The 23,094-nt window shown below is 34.9% G+C and overlaps 5 protein-coding genes and 1 long non-coding RNA gene across 7 annotated transcripts in view; 4 read left to right on the top strand and 2 right to left on the bottom strand.

The window, feature by feature from the left end:
* LOC107645192 (protein MARD1) lies at positions 1,057-3,240 on the top strand. The gene is made up of 3 exons (XM_016349161.2): positions 1,057-1,678; positions 1,776-2,589; positions 2,750-3,240. The coding sequence occupies exons 2-3, from the start codon at positions 1,793-1,795 to the stop codon at positions 2,820-2,822; spliced, it is 870 nt and encodes a 289-aa protein (XP_016204647.1). The 5' UTR covers positions 1,057-1,678; positions 1,776-1,792; the 3' UTR covers positions 2,823-3,240.
* Positions 6,556-7,475, bottom strand: LOC110263087. Its single transcript, XR_002348104.1, has 2 exons — positions 6,908-7,475; positions 6,556-6,804 (listed from the first exon to the last, which is right to left on the bottom strand). It is a non-coding gene; the product is annotated as an uncharacterized LOC110263087 (long non-coding RNA).
* LOC107645191 lies at positions 7,516-9,326 on the bottom strand. Its single transcript, XM_021103697.1, has 2 exons — positions 9,116-9,326; positions 7,516-8,912 (listed from the first exon to the last, which is right to left on the bottom strand). Exon 2 carries the CDS (start codon positions 8,627-8,629, stop codon positions 7,994-7,996), a length of 636 nt encoding a protein of 211 aa, XP_020959356.1. The 5' UTR covers positions 8,630-8,912; positions 9,116-9,326; the 3' UTR covers positions 7,516-7,993.
* The window catches only part of LOC107645188 (late embryogenesis abundant protein D-34), a 12,949-nt gene continuing 4,578 nt past the window's right edge, over positions 14,724-23,094 (top strand). For both annotated transcript variants that reach the window (XM_016349158.2, XM_016349157.2), the window contains exon 1: positions 14,724-15,159. In XM_016349158.2, coding sequence (XP_016204644.1) covers positions 14,839-15,159 — 321 coding nt within the window. In that variant the 5' untranslated portion in view covers positions 14,724-14,838. The remainder of the gene's footprint in view (positions 15,160-23,094) is intronic.
* On the top strand, positions 18,049-18,722 carry LOC107645190. The gene is made up of 2 exons (XM_016349159.2): positions 18,049-18,399; positions 18,489-18,722. Exons 1-2 carry the CDS (start codon positions 18,071-18,073, stop codon positions 18,646-18,648), a joined length of 489 nt encoding a protein of 162 aa, XP_016204645.1. The 5' UTR covers positions 18,049-18,070; the 3' UTR covers positions 18,649-18,722.
* LOC110263089 lies at positions 21,022-22,265 on the top strand. The gene is made up of 3 exons (XM_021103698.1): positions 21,022-21,249; positions 21,350-21,442; positions 21,540-22,265. Exons 1-3 carry the CDS (start codon positions 21,094-21,096, stop codon positions 21,657-21,659), a joined length of 369 nt encoding a protein of 122 aa, XP_020959357.1. The 5' UTR covers positions 21,022-21,093; the 3' UTR covers positions 21,660-22,265.

Consider the following 23,094-nt stretch of genomic DNA (forward strand, 5'->3'; position numbering starts at 1 on the left):
TACATCACAAACTTATATATTATTTACTCACACATAAAAAAATATTCTAATATGTCATCTCAACTGCAAAAATAATGCATATTTAATAAGTACCTATGCAAACAAAATAATCTTCAATGAGAACATCTCTTTGAACTTTGAAGGAAAAAATGTACAAATCCATTAGATTTTAGTTTTGATGAATGCACTACTATTCGTGTGTTTATTTAGTGCTCTTCAAAGAATTTACACATTTTGTTAAAAGTAGATTCTTTTTTTTAAAAAAAAAACTATTACTTTTAACTATGTGAAAATATGTTTAATTAGTTAGGTTTAGGTGTAAATTTCTTTTCAATATCTACGTAGAACTTTTTAGGATAAAACTGTGTATACAAATTAAATCTTAATGGTAATGTTAATTAGAGGCGCTTAAATAAATTTAATGTTACATAAAGTACGTTGTTTATAAATAAAGGGTTATGCTTTGTGTATACTAAAATTAACCATTAAAGTTATTTATCAGTATAAAATATATGTTAAAATATAAATATACATTGAAAATAAATTAAACCACACATATATTTATATACAAATACATTGATAACTGATTTTAGTGTTTAATTTTGGTGTAGAAATAGCATTTCTCATCAATAAATAAATAAATAAATAAATAAGGAGAAGAGCTTTCGTTTCCGTTCCCTTGTCTTATGTCACTATTGAAGCGAATATGGACAAAATACATTCCATCAAATGAAGAAAGAATTAGAAAAAGACAAAAACTAGGCTGTTTAATGACACACTTATGATCACAAGAGAGAGAAAGAAATACAAAACAATTCAGATTGGAAAATGGGAGATAAAGTTATGCCCATGCCACTCACTTTATTTATATGTGCTCATTTATAATTAATCACATTGTTATTAATGTAATTTATATCCAACTCTGAATAATATTAAGGATGTATAAAAATAAAACACTTATTTTAGAATCCATAAGAGATATTTTGTACTAAGAAAACAATATTATAGGCCTTATTAACAATTATTTCTCAGTTTAACCAGATCCAATTCGTGTTTAACAATTATTTTGATTTTCATGCACACGACTCTCTCTCTCTCTCTCTCTTAAGCTCAAAGTTTCTCTCTTTTTTCCTCTCTTTCTGTTTTTTCTCCATAAAGCTGCACACTTTCTCAGCATCAAAATTGAAACTCTTTTTTCTCTCTCTCTCTCTCTCTCTCTCTCTCTCTTTTTCTCTCCAAAAAAAAAACATGAATTATGGTGATTCGTGAAGTTGCACTTAGCTTAGCTAGGTAACAAAAACCAAACGAAAGGGTTCAATAATTTTGAGTATCCGTTTCATGGTGCCTTGTATCCATCAAAAACCGTTTCTTTATCTTCTTCTTATTCTGTGATCTACTATTGGTTCCTGAAAACACATGTCAATGGTGTTATGGTGCTTGAACTGTTCTTAGATCACATGTCTCACACTGTTTCCTCTCTTGTTCATTAACATTCACTAAAAACCAATACGCAATTCAGTTTCCCTGACACTACTCTCAGATCACATAACATAGCTTCTCTGTTAAGTCCCTTTTCTCTGTTCTTGACATTCTCATCAGTATTCAGTGCTCTATAGGATTCTCGCAAAAAAGTATCCGACTTTGATCCTCAATTTCAAACTGAAAAGACCAATTTTGGGTGAGTCATGAGTGAGTTTCTTCATGGGGATGGATGAATAATAAATATCTTATTCAATTATTATTTATATAATTGTTATTGTTTTTGGGTTTTGTAGGACTGAGTTTGTTCCTTATGCTGCTGAGGAACAGATCAAGGGCAGTGACCAAGCCAAGTTTGATGGCTGATCACAGCTCTTCTTCACAGCAATCTTCTCAAAATCAAAGCTTTTCAAAGAGGACAATCCCTTCCCTTTTTGGGTCACCAAAGTTCATCAGAGATTTCACCTCAAAGTGCCTTTCTCTCTCACCACCACCGCCAACTGAATCCTTGAGGAGCCCAACTTCAATCCTTGATGCAAGGGCAGTGTCCCCTTTTGCCTTTGGGAACCCATTTTCACATGAAAACAACACCAAAAAAAAGTGCACACAAACTGTTCACCGAAATGCCTCATCGGAAAACACAGCCTCTGCTGATGATTCCAGAGGCATTGGCCTTGCTCTTGTAAAAAATTCTGCTGAACAAAACAAAGGGAATGTCCTCTTTGGGACACGTCTTAGAGTGAAGATCCCTCCCCTTCCACCACCCTCCACATTTTCCCCACAAACATGTGATGCTGATGATGTTGTGGTTGGAGGCAGAACCAGCAAGGATTCTCAAAATTCAGGAATCTATGCAAATGATTCTCCTCCTACCAAGGTTGTTTTTAAGGATGGTGTTCTGTCTCTGAGTGAGATGGAGCTTTCTGAGGAGTACACACGTGTCATATCCCATGGACCTAACCCAAGAACAACCCACATATTCAACAATTGCATTGTAGAAGGCTATTTTTCCCTACCCAGAAAACCTCCACTTCCTTCTGGGAATTTCCTCAGCTTCTGTTACACTTGCAACAAACACCTTGATCATACACAAGACATTTTTATCTATAGGTATAAAAAATTCCACTTTATTTTCAGTTCTTAATAATGTTCTATATATATGTTTATCACTATCCCAAAATGAAAATAATTGTGTATGTGATCTTCTATATTTTCTACTATATATTGATTAGTTTTATTGATCTTAGATTATCTTTGTTACTTTTTGCAGAGGAGAGAAAGCTTTTTGCAGCCCTGAATGCCGCCACAAAGAGATGGTGTTAGATGGTGTAGAAAATATTTAGTAGGAGGATTTTGATAGTAACGGACGTTATTATTCTTGACTTCAACATCCTTTACATGCACCTTTGCCGCAAAGTCCTGCATTTTGAGGAGGATAAGAATAAGATAACCAACCAGCAGCAACAGCAGAAAAAGTCAAGTCAAAATTTTTCCCATTTCTTCATCATGGGTTTCATGACCTGTAGTATATATATGTTTCATCATGTAATCAGTGTATGATCTTTTACCCCTTTTTGAAGTCTTTTTTTTTAAATCTTTTTTGCCTCTCCCTGCAAATAAAGAGATAAGAGAGGATGTAGAGTTCAATCCAAGTGAAGTAATGACCAATTTGATTGCTTCTGGTTTTTGCCCCCATTGTTTTCGGCTGAAGCAGATGATGATGTGTGATTGATGAAAACTGAAAACAGTGTCTTTTTTTCCCTTTCTTTTTTCCTTTTTTAATCTTTTTCTTCTGCTATAAGTTGATGATAATGATGATGCTGCCTATTATCTTAAGATGGGGACCGGTTAATTATTTCTCACAAAGATTCCCTCTTTGCATGAACTCTATTATTATCTTCCCTTTCCTCTCACTATTCATCTATGGGTTGAGAGAGAATTCAGCAAACTAATATAATACTCTAAATAACCCTGACATTGACAGAAAAATATACATTTTGTTATGAGTCCTTTTCCTTACCCATTACTTCATTATCCAATTATTTGAATATTAGGTTAATACTTAGAAACTTTGATACGTATATGACAGAGAGGATCCCCATATATTTTTCAAACTTGGGAGGGTTAAGAGTTAAGACTTAAAAAGCAGTTCCTGATTAATTAAATTATCCCTCACTCCTAAGCCATTATAAACAATGATGGGAATAATTACTGTGTGTTCTGATCAGGCATAGACAAGAAAAAGGTATAAAATAACTGGAGTCATCATTAAAGGGAACCATCATAGCAGAAGTAAATGGACTTGAAAATGCAAAAAGGGTCATGTACCACAAAAGCAAAAAGCCAAAAGAGTTATGGTTAAAGGTGTCTATACTCTATACCATGATAGGCCTTAATAAGCTTCTTCATTCATCTTTTTATTTGATTATTAGTTATGCTTTGATTGAATCATATTTGGCTTTGAATCTCCTGCAATATAAGTACATTTTGTAATTTGGATTTAAATTTGAAATAACTGCTTAATTTAGAGCCTGCCACAAGTGAAACATAATGCACTCTTGAAATAAGTTAATATACAAACCATCATTCATTCTTTGACTTACATCCAATTTTAAACATATAAACAACACAGTCAAAATGGTATTAGTGCAAACCATGAGTTACCACACATGTGTCCAATAACTAAAGAAAAGGGACAACATATATATAATTACTATATAATAAGATTTAACTAACAAATGATCTTATAATACAGCTTATGGAAAACAAGCAGCAACCTTAAAAGTAAAAATTGCCCTGTGAACACATTGGGATGGGGATGGGACCCATGGAAGCAAAAAAGCACGCATGCTAATATGCCAAGATGCTCAGGAAAATGATGATAAAGAACAAGGCAAGCTAATAAGGAAAAGGAACCTTAGAGATGGCGACTCCTTTGGCATCTTTCAGTGTCCCTGACACACATCATGAGATTGATTGAGAAACAGTTAAATGCATGTCGTTCTGACATCTATGGACATGCTTCATGTATTTTCATAAGAGAAATCATCTCAAGGGTGGTAACATAAATAAAACCAATCATTCAATTCAAAACCATCACTACTAGAGTAGTTGTTGTAAGTTGAAGCTTTAAATTAAACAAGTGTCTATGCTCTAAATTTGTAAACATTAGGTGTAGTAGTAACTAACATAACCTCCCAAATCGGCTGAGTCAATAAGATAATTGCATTCAGACTTTGGTAAAGTCCGACAGGAAATCAAATCAGTGAGGGGGGGCCAAAATTTTTTTAGTTGATATGATGGATAAGACAAAGGAGGAAAAAGAAAGAGTTTTCTTAATCAGCTTTTAAGATGCTCATTAAATTTTTAATAATAAAAACTTTCAACAAGAAAATTCATTGATTTGATCCTTATGAAGAGTATCTATAAAAGCTATTCCAGATATAGTAGGACATGTTCTCTTCGAATGATTTCGTGTACTTTGAAAACGGATAGAAATACATTAATTGAGTATGTATTTATTTTATTTCTTAACATATTTTATTCTTTAATTTAATCAATAAATTAATTCTTTATCAAATTATAAGATTAAATAAATTGAAGTCTTTTTTTTTGTCAGATGGATTGAACAACCTCTAATTTTTAGTTTTTGATACTGATGGGACTCGAACTTGAGACTTTCAAGTAAGGAGGCAGAGATTATGGGTCAGTTTGGCTAAACTTCTTAAATAAATTCTATTAAAATAGGAGTTTAAAATATAAGAACTTTTATTAATAACAACTTTTAAATAAGTTATTTTGTGTTTGAAAATTATTATAAAATTCTTTGTTTTAAAGTTGTGCATTAAATAGGAGTGATAAAATAGCTTTTGAAAATAGAAAAAGTCACATTTTTTAACTTCTTCAAAAACTCTTAAATAACTTTTTGAAAAATTAAAAATTTATCTAAAAAATTGTATCAAACACTGTTAATATAACTTTTTATAAGTAAAAGCTAAAAAAAAGTAGTTTTGGACTTTTCAAAAGGACCTATGTCACTTAAACTATAGTTTTTTTACTTTAAGTCATTTAAAACGGATAACACACTTGTTCCTATCTAGGTCCAAGACTAAAGCCCAAAGGTCCACTAAGTCCATCTATTCACTACCAACAACACCCTTTAAGGGAATCAACTTAGGCCCAAGGACACGTGTCTGACTTGGCCCAAAAACAAAATTGGATCGCATCAACACAATTGGGTTTTAGCTTGGGTCCTCCAAACTCGACACCTGACCCGACTTGAGGAGTATGCAAGTAACCTGCCACTTAAGAGAGGATCTCACAGCACTGCAAGGCTTGGTTTGTGTATGTCTGGCTGGAGAGTGCATCAGGATTCAAATCATAACTATGACTAGGAAGTAGTTATATGGAACCCAAAGAGAGAATCTCACACAACAAATGTAATTTAACCTGCTACAACATGAATGGCGACTTTACTAGGAATGGTAACCATTGCTCAATCTTCAATTATTTTTGTCTAGAATCAAAATCATTTCTAATATTTTTTTTTCTTTCAAAATCGTCCCTAGTCATTCTGTTAAGAAATCTTGATTTTTTATGTCATTTACCCTAGTAAATAAAGATTTAGTTAATTTATACACTAAAACCACATTTTAAAAATATAATAATAAAAACCTTTTAATACTTGATCTATTCAATGCATTAGAAATATATAAAAAAATGCATTAGAAATATGAAAACGTTCATTTTTTCAACTTCTATAAAACACTTTCTCATATGGTGTTCTTAACTCATGCCCTTACAGCACAAACTAGCAAAATCCAAAGTCCAAAATCCATTAGTTCGGCAAAAACCAAACAATTCAATTGAAGTGCGTGGTATTGTAAGAAATCCACACCTCTTAACAGTAACTTTCATCGGACTCCAATAAATTAATGAGATCAGAGCCTTAGTTGGCCTTCAATTTCTATTGTTTTGTACCGTTTTTTATTTCCTCGTGCAGCAAGTTATATATCAATACCCGAATCATAGTGATATAATTCCTTTATCAAAATGCTTAAGCCATGGTTTTATGGATTTCCAAGAAAATGCTATATAAATAACAAGTACTTAATTCTGATAATAACATAGTAGAATTACAAATACCAACATAGTAGCATTATAGATATCATAGTCACAAACTCTATTTCCAAAGGATTATCGAACTATAAAGCACATAAATAAACACAACAAAACAAATAACTGAACTGATTTGCATTCTAACTAACAACTTTGGAAGGCCATGACCACACCTTCGAACAAAGCAGCTGATGCCATTTCGCCGACCTGATTCACATATCGAAACGATTTATCATTCAACAGTGATGAATGAATAAATGGCAGTAACAATTAAAGCAGAATATAAATTGATCTCGAAGTAAGATCTTACCTTGATGCCGGAGCATGGTATGATCAACATTCTCCATGGAAGATAAGCCGAGTGAAGACTAAAGGAAAGAAGCATTTACCAAAGGCAGAATAATGGAAGAACATCAAGGACTTACTGTATTGCTAACAGGTAATGTAACATGGATTGACCCTAAAAAACTAAAGCAATCAGCTATAGAAGATTATGACTAAAGTAGAAAACCCTTCCAACTTTTCTTTGAAAAAAAAACCAGAAAAGATTGTGAAGGGGCAAAGTGAAAGATAACTAGAAGAGGAGGATCAGTAGGCAGGGGAATAAAACTACTAACTAGCAAGGGGGAGAGAGAGAGAGAGTTATCAGACAAGAAAGAAAGCAAGGTAGTAAAACACTATCTACTAAGACAAAGGAGAAGGAAGGAAAACACAATGAAATAAGTAAGAAAGGCAGATAAAGTGATAAACTACTAGATATCTAAACATTAGATCACCTATGGATATTGAAATATATGTTAGAAAAGGTTGAGAGGCCTAAAGGGTTTCTGAAAGTTTGAGATTCTACACCCTACAATATGTACTTAGTATAAGAGGGGTACTAAATCCTATGTCAATTTAGAAGTTAACCATTTCTATGAAGAGATTATGCCTTTAAGCATATCTAACATGAAACCATGAGTCGGCTGGAATATATAAATTTCTTCAGGATAGGTATAACCAAAGTCTATTCCATTCCAAGCCACTCCAACCAGTTACCATCATTCAACTTCTATAATTTCCCAACCATTTTCATGGCAGCTTCTTCCCAACCATTTTGATGGAAGCTTCCATCCACATCACCTGAGTCACATGAGTCATAGTAAACCCTGTGCCCCCCATAAGAGCCTTGAATACCTCTCTCCACTACTAAGCTTGATCCAATTCCCAAAAGTCCGGAGATTGTTAACCCACCACACCACAGCCATCGATCAACATTGTCATCACACCACTACTGACAACTACACAAACTCAAGAGCTACATACTTTTATTTGGTCACTCTATATACATCTAACACTAACCCAGCTTCACTGAAAATAAAAACATATTTACAAGAAACCAGTTTCCCCTTCAACCTCATTCCCCATCCAAGTTAAGATTGAGAATTCGACACAGGGTCTTCGTGGCAGAATCAGCATTAGCAAAGATGTCTCTGGTGGAAGGGGAATACTCCCTGCGTGGGGATGAGGGAGCAGACTTGGCAACCGGATGCAGCTCAATCTCAGGGGAGGACCGAGGCAGCTCGAGGGACACAGTCCTCTTTGGCCTAACTGAGAATTTCGGGATAGGCAATGAACTAGGTGGCGGCGAATTCGAATAGGTAGGTCCAGCCCAAAGCTCTGAGAGAGAAATGCATCTTCCACCAGGAAAATGATGCCCTTCACTGAAATCATCAACCTTTCTACACGGTTTGCCATGGATAGCAACTGGGGCACTCCTTGGTGTGGCAATTTTGCTGCGGGGTTTGTTATCTGGGACAATACTAGATGGTGTTCTAGGGGAAGGTGATGGTGGAGATGCCATTTTGGCCATAGGTGAAATAGTATCAGATTTCAATGGTGTTGGTAGAATACCAGTCCCAGTTTGAAAAGTTCTACAATTGATGCCCCTAAAATCCCTAGAAGGAGAAGAAGGACCAAACCTAGGATGGCCTTGGGTCTTAGACCTGTGGAATTGGTTCCTATGCTGTGCCACAACAACAAGCGTTTCCATGGTTCACAAAAGAGCACAAATTCACAGAGATTCAAAACTTGTGTTTTTTTCCACTAGATCTCACTGCTACAACAGCACCAACAAGAAATGAGAGTGTTTCACAAAACCAACGGTTGTCGCCACGATTACCAACACAAATCTTCTCCCACTAAGTGGATCCAAAACTGAACATGCAATTTATCCAAAACCCCGTTTCTTAAACCACCCTAGATTGTTACGAATCTCAGTGATCCAGATCTCCCAAGTAACGAATCGGAACCAGAGACAAAAAGCTTTTTCAGAACTGAAAACATAGAAACGAAAACAAAAAAATTAAAAATTAAAAATGAACAAACAGTAAATCATCATCTAATAAAACAGTTGGGGGAAAAAGAGGCAAAAAAACCCGGAAATGATTTAATCCGATAAAAAAGATCAGAACTTTGAATTCGGATATGAACAATTTTGTTTCGAAGTGAGAGAGAGAGAGAGAGAGAACGAAATTACCTAATAGAAATGAAAGTTTAGAAGACTGAAAGAGAGAGTGTGAGGGTAGATGTCGGTGATTGTTCCGTTTTGTTGGAGCTGGTGGTGTGTTTGTTTCAGATGGAACTGCCACGGTAGATCGGAGGAGGGGTTGGTGGTGGCCTTGAAGAAGAAGAAGAGGTACAGAGAGGGTTTGATAGGGATCTGAATTCTGAAGAGAAGAACAGTGAATAGTGATATTATATATATTGATATTTTTTCAGTGTTTGCCAAATTGCACTTAGGTTTTGAGACTATTTACAAAACATGCCATTTTCTACTCTACTCACTCACTCATCATATAAAACGACCACTCTTTGCTATCCTATATTTGCCCCCCATACTTCCTTGTTTCTCGGCCAATAAAGTTAGATATTTTTTGTTTGCTTGTTTGAACTTTAATTTTGCTTTCAATGGAGATGATGTAACCAGGTGAACCAATGCCTAATGTCATGCCATCTTCTTGACCAAGCTTTTGTTTACTCGTTCCTTTACCTTAAACCCTAAAAATAAAGAAGAAAATATCCAATTTATTAATTTGAATTTGATTTATGTATTCTATAATTTTGTGTTAAATGGACTTTGGATAGTGGATACCAATGAGGAACAACAAAATAGGTCTTATGTGGATATATTGCTATATTATTGAAAAAATAAAATAAGTAGCTAGCATTTATTATTTTTTACCTTTAATATACAAATATAGAGTATAACCAGATTATGGGAGTGTAAGAGACTTCACGAAGATATGACGGTTGTGATAAAAAAATCGGACAGTCCAATTTGAATTAGGTCTAATTAGAGGCATGGCATGTACACAAATTTGATTGTTCGATTTGCGCATCCCAACTATGCGTCAAACATGCATGCACGGATGTGTCGGGTTCTAGTAGTTTAACTGACACGTGAGCTCACGACCATTAGGACAGGCATGCATCATATTGCATTTGTTTACTTTGCATGGGTGTGCTTAATTGTTTTGGCTTGCCTATCTGATAAACTCTGTCTAATTGGTAACTGTGATACTTGTTGTAACTATTCTTTAAATGTGTTTGCCTTGTATTTGCTTGTGTTTGTAATTGCCCTTCTGTTTTGAGTATTTTGGTGGTGGATTGAGGATAATGGTGTTTTGTTTTGAATTGGGCCAAAGGCTGAGTTGGTTTGAATTTTGGCATGAGGCGGTAATTGGTTGGATCAGTGATAAGTGTTAGTTAACAATGATTCGCTAGTAGGCAGAAAAATGTATAGATTATGTTATGTGAAAGTGAAACAAGGGTTAGAGTTAAATGAGACAGAAAGTAAACTGCAGAGTTTGAGTTATTTTGTGACTTGGATACCTTAGAGAGTTATAACTGAATTCATGGTTTAGTTTATTCCCTTGAGATTATGTCATATCTGAGTGTCGGCGTTCTAGGATTACCTCTGGTTTTTCCGGGACCTTATTCTCTTACGTTTCTTCGCACGCAAGTTTTCCTTGTACGTGAGCGTTACGACTTTTGTTTTAAACTTTTCTTCAAAGGCTCTTCGGTATAAATTCCTTTCAACTACTATTATTATATTTATATTTTTACTTTTAGAGGTCATAATACCTTGCCACCTCAACTTTATGACTTAAGCATAAGACTCTGTGTGGTAGGGTGTTACAAATCAGACGGTCCGATTTGGAGTTGAATAATCGAACGGTCCAATTAGAGACATCGCAGGTACACAAATCGGACCGTCCAATTTGCGTATTGCATGCCACGCGTCAAACATGCATACTACTCCCAGCCCCTTATTGTAATAATAATTATTATTAAGATTATACGTGTGATAATAAATTAATTATTATAAATTGTTATTAATGAATTTATTGTAGTAATAATTTTTATTAACATTATAGGTATGATAATAAATAAATTAATTAACGAATTATCTGATGTCAGGTGGCGTAATTGGGAGCGTGCTGATCTTGAAAATTTGTGGCCCTAGTACAAGTGTGACTATCATTGTACCTCTTTATCTCCCAACAGTATTTTCTGGACATTTTACTAACCCTGATCAGCCAATCACAATCTGCGCCGTACTAAGTACATTTAGTATAGAATGTCGTCGGTTCTGACTCATGTACCCGATAATTTATACCTCTACGAATGGTATAATCTTTCATCGCCTTAATTACTACCTCCCTAGAATTGAATTTCATTTCCACGATGAATTCACCATCCATCATAACAGAAAGTTCTGCTGCAAACACACCACAAAATTTATATTTCAATAAATAATTCTTAAATACGTTTCTCATTAATAAAATCTATCTATCATTCGTAAATCAAGAATAAATCATTCAAAAGTTAATAAATTAATCAACTAGGTTATCAAATGCTATTTAATAAATTAATAATCACACAAAAATGCGAAATACTAAATTTATCAACATACATATTTACTTGATAATTAAAAATTAAACAATTACTAATTATACGCTATATTTTATCTATTTATCGTTGCCTTAAATATTTGTCTCAAACTCAAAACCTACGTATAAATCATAATTTAAAATTATTACATACCTGCATTTATATATTGAGAAAACTTCGATGCATGCATGACCTCAAAATCTAACGACCGCATGAAAGTCGACTCCTCAAACGGCTGCTGGTTTGCTAGTGCATTTGCCACATCCGCTATATCTGCCGCTATAGTATCGTCAGCTTGATCTTCGTCTACACCCGGATCAACGACCTCATAATTAATTTCAAACTCTTCCTCGCTATCACTTTTGTATTCTTCCAATTCAATATCTCGGTCCGCTGCAGGTTGCTTGAACTCAATATACAGTTCGATGAATGATATTTAGGACCGACTTTCAAGATATATACACTGAAAACATTTTTTTCATGCTCGCTTCATTGGTCACGTATTTCGTTTGAAATTGAACGAACCCACCAAATACAGATACAGGATATCTGTACAGAATACACAACACTCTCCTAGATATTTGAGAATCCATCTTCTCATAAATCATATCTTTTAATTCTTCAAATGACAGTGTGAATAGAATTATAATATCTAATGGATTTTCACACACAAATTTTACTCCTTCAGATGTTTGTAATAAAATTTGACCATGATAATACACTTTTAACATAACTCTATGATCCATGATAATATACTAACATTGCACACTCTCAACTTTGGTTTTAATCTTTTTCAAACAATAAAGAAGAAGAGAAAGATCAGAGAGGAGTTTCAGAAATTTGAAGAGTGTGAAAAGAAGAAAATGAAGTGGATAGCTCGGTTATGGAGTTGGTATATATAAAACTAAAATCGGACCGTTCGACCGCCTTCTTGACAGTTCACATTTTTTGAAAACTTAAACCGGACAGTCCGATTAGAGGCACGACCTGCCAAAAAATTTGTTTGCATGAAATCGGTGGGTTTAATTTCATTGTCCAACAAAAATTTTGTCCTATAGCCTAGAAATCAGTGGATCTAATTTCTTTAGACAAAAAAAATTTCACTCTGTAAGCATGAAATTAGTGGATCCAATTTCTTTGCAATCAAAATGTATATCCAGCACAAATCAAACAGTCCGATTTGTGTCCCTTCTCACTTCCAAAAAATTGAACTGTCCAAATTTTTTTCATCAATTAACTATCGTCACAGCAGTGTAAAATACCCTAACTTTTATAACTCAGTATTACAACAACCTAAATGTCATATCCCAAAAAAAATAGCCTCAATATTCAATCCTCTTTTTCTCATAAAAAAAGATGATAAACAACCATCTTAACTTTAAGAGATTGAGTCATATTATTATACAATGAATAATATCATAAAAGAAAAGTCTAGGGCCAGCAATTTTTGTATTTTTTGGCCAGCACTTAACCATCAAAAGAAAAGATAGTGATTTTTCACCATTAGATGTAATCTCACATTATTAAAAACACTATTGATGGCTAATTGATGGTTACAAAATACCAAAATTTCTACCCCTAACATTACTCTATTATAAATTCATAATTAATATATAGTTAATAAATAATTAAAATAATAATGAAACTTCCTTTCTCACTAAAAAATTATAAAAGTAATTTTTTTTTTCATGTAAACTTACACACAAATTAGTACATACAATATATCACATTTACCAAAATACTATCTAAAATTTCAATTCTATTTGTCATGTCTATATCTATAACGAAATCCACTAGTATTGGTATCAAATCATCCTTGCACCAAAGTTCAAACCACTATATATATACTCAGGAGAGAGAAAGCAATAATACACTGATACACTACAGCCATGTAATGCACAATAAATTTCAACTATTTGCCTTCTTTACACGTAACCTTTGAGGATGCAATAAGGTTGTGCTTCACCATTACACTAACATGCATATATACATGATCTATTCCATCCTTTTTGTTGCAAAACCCAACAGTCCCCACAAACAAAATTTTGTTAATATAATAATAAATGATATCACTCAAACAAGGATAATAAAACATAGCTTCTTATTATTCATATATTATTTTATAAATATGTGTATGTAACATATGTAAACCGCTATTAGAATTTAGAAGAAGTTAAAATGCTTTTAAATTTAGAGAAAAGAGTCAAAGCTTTTTTTAAAGAAAAGTCTATAGAATTAGTAATTTTGTTAAATTTTGGCTAGTATATAACTAATAAAAAAAAAGTAAGTTATTGGATAAAATCTCACACCAATCTCACATCATTAAAATCATCATTGATGATTATTTGATGACTACAAATCACAAAAATTACTGGCCTTAACATTCCTCGTATTAAAATTAACAACACATATATCCTAAATACATTGATTTAGTATTAATTTTTTTTAAATATAGCAATTTCTATAAAGCATTCTAAAAAAAACTACATAATATTTCTTTTAATTTAATACTACTTAATATATATTTAATAAAAATTTCTAATGCATATTTTAATGTTTATGTATTTATTATATATAAAAGTGATGAGTCATGAATTAGGATATGAATCAATCAATGAGAATTTGCCAAGTAGTCACCAGGTGTCACCATTGCTGCATGCGGTTCAAATGCTATCGGTCGCCGCTTACTCTAACCACAACATCATACGACACCTATGAACTCCTAACACTCTCAATTATAAGTTCATGATCTTCTTGGGAAGGTATACGAATATATTTAGAATAATATTTTGTTTAAGTAGCCAAACAATATCTTTAATGAATTAAACTCCTATGTTGTAGCTCTCTGCTTTGGAATTTACATAGACTCACGTGAATTTCGTTCGTAGTCATAAAATTAGAAACTCCTTAACGGTCAAACCCACTGTTTGACTGCAACGAACTACGATGACGAAATTTGATCCTTGGGGAGAAGAAAGCTAATTAACACTGCATAATAAGCATATATAATAAGTCACAGTAACACTTTGGCTATATTTGGTTGAAAGAAAAAAAAAATTAAGTGAATTTTTATTTTTTTAGATGTATTTAGATGCATAAAAAGAAATTTTTATTATTATTAAAGTTTCCACAACAATATAAAATATATAATTCTATATATGTGTGCAGGATAATGTGATAGTTATCCACTTCAATTCCTCTTATAAAGGTGACAATTTCCAGCAAAAAATGCAAGGCTGAAGGAAAACAAAATAGCTGAAATATAGGCAGAGAAAGCTATTAGAATACAATATCTTGATAATAATTATGAGCCAGCAGAAATCACGGAGAGATGAGGATGAAGCAATCAAGTATGGGGAAGTGTTCAACGTGTCCGGGGAGCTAGCATGCAAGCCTATCACCCCAAGAGACGCAGCCACGTTGCAATCCGTCGAAGGCCAAATTCTCGGAGAAACCCGAAAGGGTGGCCCTGCTGCCGTGATGGAATCTGCGGCTGCAAAAAACCAGAGAGCCGGTGTTGTTGGCCGCAAAGACGTCACAAACATCGCCCGAAACGAAGGGGTTACCATATCGATACAGAAAAATGAAAGGGGCAACCGTGTCGTCACCGAAACTCTTGGTGGACAGGTTTATATGCTAAAGAAAATTGTTAAATTATTTATAATTGTTAATTTACATAAAGATAAGAGTATTCACCTGATAAAATATATATTGTTAGAATTCAAATTTTTAATATTTGTTCAAGCTTTCGTATATAAGCATGAGAATAGATGAGCATAAGTAGATGAAAGAGCTTAATTACTTGATCAATTTAAAGAAAAAAAAAAAAGAGATAGTTCTTATATATTATTTGAACCAATAATTTTTTCCCCCCAATTGTGCAGAAACCCGCGAGTTTCTTTTAGCAGCGCGCCAACCAAGAGCAAGAACAGAGCCGTGAACTTCAGCGCAGGAACCCACCCAGGTGAGGATCTTATCATAATTCATTGTGTCTATTCCCCCCCCGTCATCTTATACCCTTTAATTGAGTCCCCCAATTTTGCAGAAATCCCTAAAATTTTCGAGCTATTGCCTGTCATCCACGAGTCCTGAAACCATACTCTCAAAATGGGGCTTTTCTTAAATAAGTAGTTAATTAAGAACCCATCTTTAAATACTCTTAGTTAGCTAGTAAAGAAGATTCTATTATTTTTTGTTAATTAAACAAATATTATAACTTTATGCCAATAATTTAAGGTTACGATTTAGATCTTATAATAAGTTAATTATCCGTGACCAATTTTATTCAATAATTTTCATTGCTTTATGATTAAGATCAATGATCAATCATGTACTAGATCACATGTAGTTTCAGTTAATATATAATCCCATAGGCATAACCAAACCAAGTGCTTAGCTTTTCAAATAGTAAAGAACAAAAATTCTATTCTTTCTATCTCTCGCATTAACAGTTAATACCAAGAGCATATCATAAACTAATCTGTTTCCTTTTTCATGATAAATCCATTTTGACCTCCACTTTTGACTTTCAAATTCCAAACACTACTCCAGCATATATTCTTTGTATATTACATTAGTCTTGAATTTATTTTTCCACTATACATGATGCCTGTTGACAATTTGTTATGCTTATACTAATTCAAAAAATTCAGTGCTATTTTCTTTTTTCATGACTGTTTAGTTATAATTTTTTTTTCATTATTTTTTAAATCTAACTTTCATTTTTATTTTCTTTTTTTAATTTTTAAGGAAGCTTTTATTTTCTTTTCACTTTTTGGACTTGGAACCAGCAAATCTTTCACCCAGTAATTTTTTAGAAAGCACAGAATTTTGCAATGAGTAAGCCTCCTCCCCAATATCTTTCGTGTGCTACATGTTATCTGGGATGCAAGTAAATTTTATTTCTGTTTCCATTTTGAGTTATTCCGTCGCTCCCTACATGGTTTTGCTTGTAATATATTGTCGAGTTTATTACGTATGGTACTCTCCCATCTCATAATTGTAATAAATTGTTATTGGTTCTCTTGACACACACCCCATTTTTCCCTTATTTTTTATAAGTTCTATGTTTTTTTACTATTTTGTTATTTATTTCTGCTATTTCATTTATTTAGACATTGATAAGAGCTGGATTACAAAGGCACGAGGGAGTGTAGAATATAGGAATGGTCTAAATAGATTCCTTGACTTTGCATTTGCCAATGCATCATCCGATGGGATGATACATTGTCCATGCCCTTTGTGTGGGTTTCGGTGTTACCAAACTAGAGAAGACGCCTACGATCATCTTTTGATGAAACCCTTTCCCCCTAACTATACCTTTTGGTTACATCACGGTGAGAGGATCGTAGACGAGAGATCCAACGGTAGGGAAGAAATAGAACCCATTGTAAATTTAGGAGATCAAATGCGTGACATGGTCCACGACGCATTCAACTTGCCAGGACTGCATAATGAGGATGAAGACTCGATGAATGGGCATGTCGGAGACGTTGCGGAGGGGTTGCCGTACCTATCTGACGAACCTAGCCGTGAGGCTCGTGCCTTTCACGACTTGCTGGAGGATGGCGAGCAGGAGTTGTACCCGGGATGCTCAAAATTCTCGAAACTGTCTTTCTTGGTGAGGCTGTACCATATCAAGTGCATGTGCGGAGTGAGCGACAAGGCTTTTGGTTTGATTCTAGAGCTACTGAGGGATGCCTTTGAGCATGCAGGGATTCCGAAGACGTTGCACGATGCCAAGAGGATCATAAGGAAGCTCGGTATTGAGTATAAGAAGATAGATGCATGTCCAAATGACTGCATGCTGTATCAGGGCTCCGATCAAGACCTGTCTAAATGCAAACGGTGTGGAGCATCCAGGTGGAAGCAAAAGACCCGGAAGAATTCCTTATTAAGGATCAACGCCGTTGTCAAGAAGAATGGGAAACCTCTGCCGGCGAAGATTCTCCGTTACTTTCCTCTGATTCCACGGTTACAGCGATTATTCATGTCCAGCAAGACATCCGTGGACATGTTGTGGCACAAGAGAGGAACCAACACTGACGGTTCCTTGAGGCATCCCAGGGACGGCGAGGGTTGGAAAGCATTTGACAGGAGATATACTGAATTTTCTCGTGATCCGCGCAATGTTCGCTTAGCCCTGGCTAGTGATGGCTTCAATCCTTATGGAAACCTCAGTTCAAAGTACTCAATATGGCCAGTGATTCTTATTCCGTACAACCTACCCCCATGGATTTGCATGAAACAAACCAACTTCATTCTCTCTATGATTATTTCCGGTCCTAAAATGCCTGGTAATGACATAGATGTCTACCTACAGCCCCTGATCGATGAGCTGAAGCAGTTGTGGGCCGGTGTTGATACGTACGACGCTAGTGAGAAGAAAACATTCAAGATGCGAGCTGCACTGATGTGGACTATCAGTGATTTTCCTGGCTTGGGCAATTTATCTGGCTGGAATACTTACGGCGGGAGAGCTTGCCCCACGTGTAATTTGGATGCCGAGACTTAGGACAGCTGTCATATAGTAATTTATATGTTATGTTCTCAAAGGTACCTATGTCGTCTCAAGCAGTACGTGCGTAACAGGGCACAACCGGAAGGATCGATTGCAGAGGGCTACTTATCCGAGGAGATTCTCACATTCTGTTCGAGATACCTAGATAACGTCGAGACTAGGATCAACCGACCGACACGCGTTGACGACCGGCCGACCGATGCTCCGCCGTGCGAGATTGCCAATATGTTCCCAGAGGTTGGAAAGGCGGTCGGGGCAGCTTCATTTTTTACTCTAACAGCAACCGAAAAGCATCAAGCACATCGTCATGTACTGGTCAATTGCATTGCTGTAGAGAAATTCTTGGAGTAAGTACAGAGACTGAGTTCTAAAATTATACAGTGAGCCAACTTGGTATTGGTAGTACTAAACTTGAACAAACTTTTTGTATGCACAGTGAGTACAGAGCCATGACAAAGAGAAAACTGCGAAGTAAAACAAGGTCCCAGTCTCAGGTAGATAGTGCTGTGCACAGAGGATTTTCCAACTGGTTTAGACATCAGGTAATCTTTAATATCTCAGGATCCTACTACCATTCGATGCCATCTTGCCTCTAATGGTTCAATGCCAGGTCCCATTTGGAAGCACCAATCATTCGAATGAGTTGCAGTGGCTCGCCTGCGGTCCCCTTGCTCAATGGTCTTGAGCGACTATGGGATAGTAAGAAAGACTCGGATTTTGTAATGTTTATATGATCTGTTTCTATCTAATCCACTATAAGCTTAACAAATCTAATTAAGAATTATTTAATTAATACATACATGAATTCAGACTTATATATATATTATCACTCTAACTAATTTCATGTACATATAAGATTTTATCGTTTTTATATCAATTCTAAAGGTGCCAGGCCTAGTTGAGTTGCATAGAGTCTCAATCCCAATCTGCAGCTTATTTGAAGTAGGGGTCACCCCTTGGCTTCCCAATGTTGTCTGATTAAAGTAGCAATTGATTCTAAATGTTAAGCCTTTTGATTAGTCAATTCACACACTAATTCTTCCTAATCTGAGCTTGTTTGGCTACGTTGCACCTGTCAGGAATGTCTCGAGACAATATACAAAAGGAATCTGAAGACCTGGTGGAGGTGGTTCCAGATTCATTGGAAGGAGAGAATGTTGTCTCCTCCGATATCTCTGAGGGCGAAGATTCTGGTGGACGAACGGCTTCAATGTTGTCCTACGATCTCAATAGAACACCCGAAGAGAATGAATATCCTTATAGTGGAATGTCTCCCGAGAAGAAGAATGCGTGGCACTTGGCTATGTGGGCAACAAGATACTTAAATCCTTAAGGGGAAAGCTTTGGTTTAGGTGAAGAACTTCGAGGCCGGTTGCATATGATAGCCGAGACAAAACTATGCAATATTAATTAAGGAGATTATATTTTCATAACTAATTTATATATTTATCTGAAAATTATATCTTGAAAAAGATGTGACAACTAATTTTTGGTTCAGATATAGTTAACCCCTATATTATCATTCCTATGTTTATATATACATTAACACTCCCCGATACTTGTACTTAAGGCGGTGTGCAGGTGTGAATTAATAAGGACATGCCTTTGTTACACATGGCTGTTTTTATTATTATCCTTTTAGTATTATTATTATTATTATTATTATTATTATTATTATTATAAAAGAGTGGGAACCCAATTTTTCACACTAACAAATTGCTAAAGCCAAATTTGAGATGAAATAAGGAACGGCGCCCAAATCCTTATTTATCCTTGCGAGACTCCATTTGAACCTACCTCCAGCGGTGTCTCACATAGTCCCAAGCAGTCGAAGCCCCTTCCTGACGAAGGCCTGAAACCTATTGCTTCTCTCGTCTATCGCAACCCTTCCACTTCAAAGCACTGCTGTCTCGCTTTCTCTTCTCAGGTAAGGGTCCGTCCTCTAATTATTTCTTGTGTATTTTGACCGAAGCATGAGTTTACCTGGACATGGCAAAATGCATGGCTGATATAATTTGCTCATAGATGACCCAGGGGTATAGTTCATGAACCTGCATTGTCATAGGAGCATGTTGCTAAAAATTCCTCTGTTTTTGGAAACCTCGTAATTCTGCCGATTACGTAGAAATAAAAATAACAAGGATTAAAAAACAAGTATTGGATCTCATGAGCTGCTTGAGATTATGAATCCGAGATAACAACTATGGACCATGACTATTCATATTCCTTTTTGTGTGCTTGTTGGTGTCAGGATTGTAAGATGGCCCGGAAAGGTCGATTCACAAAAAAATCAAAGTTTGGACCAGGGTTTCAGCAACCTCAAACGGAAGCGAATGCGACTTCGGACCCCCACCATGATGGCTCTCAAATTCACCCGAACAGTGGGGATAGTGTCCCTGCAAGCGGTGATTTGGTTTCCGCTACTTCACGCCCTTTCCATCCCCCGCGAAGTGAACCAAGGCCTGCTCCACAGATGAGCACAAACAGTGTCCGGAACTCGCTGCCAGGCCATCTAAACTTGGACGCTAATGCAAATGAGGAAACTCTTCTTGATGAAGAAGTTGACAACCTTCATGATGCTTCTGGAGCTCAGAGCCGCAAAGGACGCAAGACTACAGAGTTTTGGGCGGTTAAGACCATCGGTATGGTATTTAATTATTTTTTCTTTCATCAACATGACTTAGGCTCCATCCATTATTAACTTACAATATACTCTAATTCGGTCATTCCAAAATATATTATGTGGGCTATCAAAATATTTTAAAAATATTCTGAATTATTACCCTAATTTAATTTTTGCCTCCCACATTTAAAATTAATTTTAAGTTTGTCATTGTACTTAGTTTTTTACAATAAAAGTCAAGCAGTTTTTGTTAAATTTTTTTCAAGTGCTGCAATTCTGTACCAATTTAAACATGTTTTATGCTGGTTTGATCCATCATGCTTCCTTTGCTAGATTATTATTATTATTATCTGTGTAGCAAATATTCCACTTTGATGAAGACAGCGAAGGAATTATAAAGAAAAATATTTTGAAAAGTATGGGGAAGTCTTGGAAGGAAACAAGGCTGAGGTTGTATGACCGTTTTTATGAGCCAACATTCACGACTGAACAAAATCTTGAGAATCGACCGCCGGGAATTGATCGAGAGCATTGGAGATGGTACCTTGACTATCGCGCCAAACCTGAGACGAAGGTAATATACTGTATCGTTGTTACACAAGAATACCAATTATGTTGCATTGAGTCCTTTTCTATCATATTGTAATCGCCCTTTGTCTCGGATGGACCAATAGGAGAAGTGCAAGAAAAACGCGGTCAATCGATCAAAACAACAATATACTCACACTGGCGGCTCGAAAAGTTTCGCACGGCGGATGGAAGAAGAGGTACTCTACTTGTTTTATTTAGTTATTGAACTCTCTCTATGATTTAATTTTTATTGATTTTGTGAAAAATTTCAATGCAAAAACTTTGTTGTTACAGTCGGAAGAACAAGGAAGGATAGTCGGTAGAGGGGAGTTGTGGATCAAGGTGCACAAGAAAAAGGATGGCTCATATATCAATGATGAAGCGAGAGCAATTGGTGTAAGTACTACTCGTTAATTGCAGCCTATATTTTTAATAATTTTTTTAATTTATAACGACTAAAATATTTGAGAACTAATTTAAAAAAACAAGTGAACTTTCAAAAACGAATTTGACTATTAACTCAATCTTTTATTCCATGTCTGGCGGTATCCAATTATTTACATTACATATATCTAAAGTATTAAGGATATGAATAAGTGCAGACAATAGTTAGTTGGGCACACGTGCTTATTATTACCATGCATTACATCCATGTCAGGTTGAAATTAAATATCTTCGAAGCAAAAATATTTGTGTGTGATTTATTAACGGGTGTACTTATAGTATATTTATAATTAAGGTGATCTCTTTAAATTTCAATATTGAGAGTCGATGTGTTTGACTGGGTGTGCGAGGAGTTTTGGTGGATGACACGGGAGTCTACCACCATATATGAGTCTAGTCTTTAGTTAATTAGTAGTCTTGCTTGAACAAATAAAATAATAATTTAACTGACTATATTATCTTAATCTACTAGAATTTTTATTACTATAGCCACTTTTTATTTTTCTACGTAGAACCTACGGAAACCACTGGTGCTTCTCTGATCCACTATCATTAGCTTTACGTTGCATTTCATTTACTATCAGAAATCAAACTTGTTCAATATGGCATTAGAAGTGCTTGTTTTTGTATGGATGAATTTCACTTCACTTAGATTGCGGTCTAGAATCACATAACAGTGACAATTATGGCCTGTTCTCTATGATTTCTGCATTCTAGGGCAGTTTCAATTTCATTTCAATACAAATCAAACTTCTTTGCCCTTTTTTCCTTTGATTGATATCAAAGTTGGTGAAGCTAAAAAATTCATGAGACATGCAAAAACAACAACAAAACATGCATAGAGAGAGCAGGGAAATACAGGGAGAAAGATAGATAGATAGGTATGGAGGTTTGGTTTGCCTTAGCAGCAAGGGCTCGTCAAAGTTACTCGTATTTGGATAATTGGGTAGTCCTTGTGTTTATAACTTGGTCAATATTATGATATTAATTTTCAGATAATTTATTTATCTAATTATGTATGAAATATGGCATTTATAGTTATGCAGTAATACAAGTTTGAATGAGTGAGCTATTAGATAGGGATGCTATATTAATTGGTACAATAAGAAGACATTTTTGATATATTCGATACGAGAATAATATCCCCTTTTTAATAGTAATAGAGGTCACTATAATTTATATTTATCTGAAAATTATATCTTGAAAAAGATGTGACAACTAATTTTTGGTTCAGATATAGTTAACCCCTATATTATCATTCCTATGTTTATATATACATTAACACTCCCCGATACTTGTACTTAAGGCGGTGTGCAGGTGTGAATTAATAAGGACATGCCTTTGTTACACATGGCTGTTTTTATTATTATCCTTTTAGTATTATTATTATTATTATTATTATTAT

This window comes from Arachis ipaensis, chromosome B06 (genome assembly GCF_000816755.2).
Source record: "Arachis ipaensis cultivar K30076 chromosome B06, Araip1.1, whole genome shotgun sequence".
NCBI lineage: Eukaryota > Viridiplantae > Streptophyta > Magnoliopsida > Fabales > Fabaceae > Arachis > Arachis ipaensis.

What these genes read in the sequence shown, in the direction of transcription:
- LOC107645192 (XM_016349161.2), top strand. Translation starts at nt 1,793, where the DNA reads ATGCTGCTGAGGAACAGATCAAGGGCAGTGACCAAGCCAAGTTTGATG. An exon ending in CAAGACATTTTTATCTATAG is followed by an intron (nt 2,590 to 2,749) that starts GTATAAAAAATT and finishes TACTTTTTGCAG; the next exon opens with AGGAGAGAAAGCTTTTTGCA.
- LOC107645191 (XM_021103697.1), bottom strand. Translation starts at nt 8,629, where the DNA reads ATGGAAACGCTTGTTGTTGTGGCACAGCATAGGAACCAATTCCACAGG.
- LOC107645190 (XM_016349159.2), top strand. Translation starts at nt 18,071, where the DNA reads ATGTTATGTTCTCAAAGGTACCTATGTCGTCTCAAGCAGTACGTGCGT. An exon ending in GCTGTAGAGAAATTCTTGGA is followed by an intron (nt 18,400 to 18,488) that starts GTAAGTACAGAG and finishes TTGTATGCACAG; the next exon opens with TGAGTACAGAGCCATGACAA.
- LOC110263089 (XM_021103698.1), top strand. Translation starts at nt 21,094, where the DNA reads ATGGGGAAGTCTTGGAAGGAAACAAGGCTGAGGTTGTATGACCGTTTT. An exon ending in GCGCCAAACCTGAGACGAAG is followed by an intron (nt 21,250 to 21,349) that starts GTAATATACTGT and finishes ATGGACCAATAG; the next exon opens with GAGAAGTGCAAGAAAAACGC. An exon ending in CACGGCGGATGGAAGAAGAG is followed by an intron (nt 21,443 to 21,539) that starts GTACTCTACTTG and finishes TTGTTGTTACAG; the next exon opens with TCGGAAGAACAAGGAAGGAT.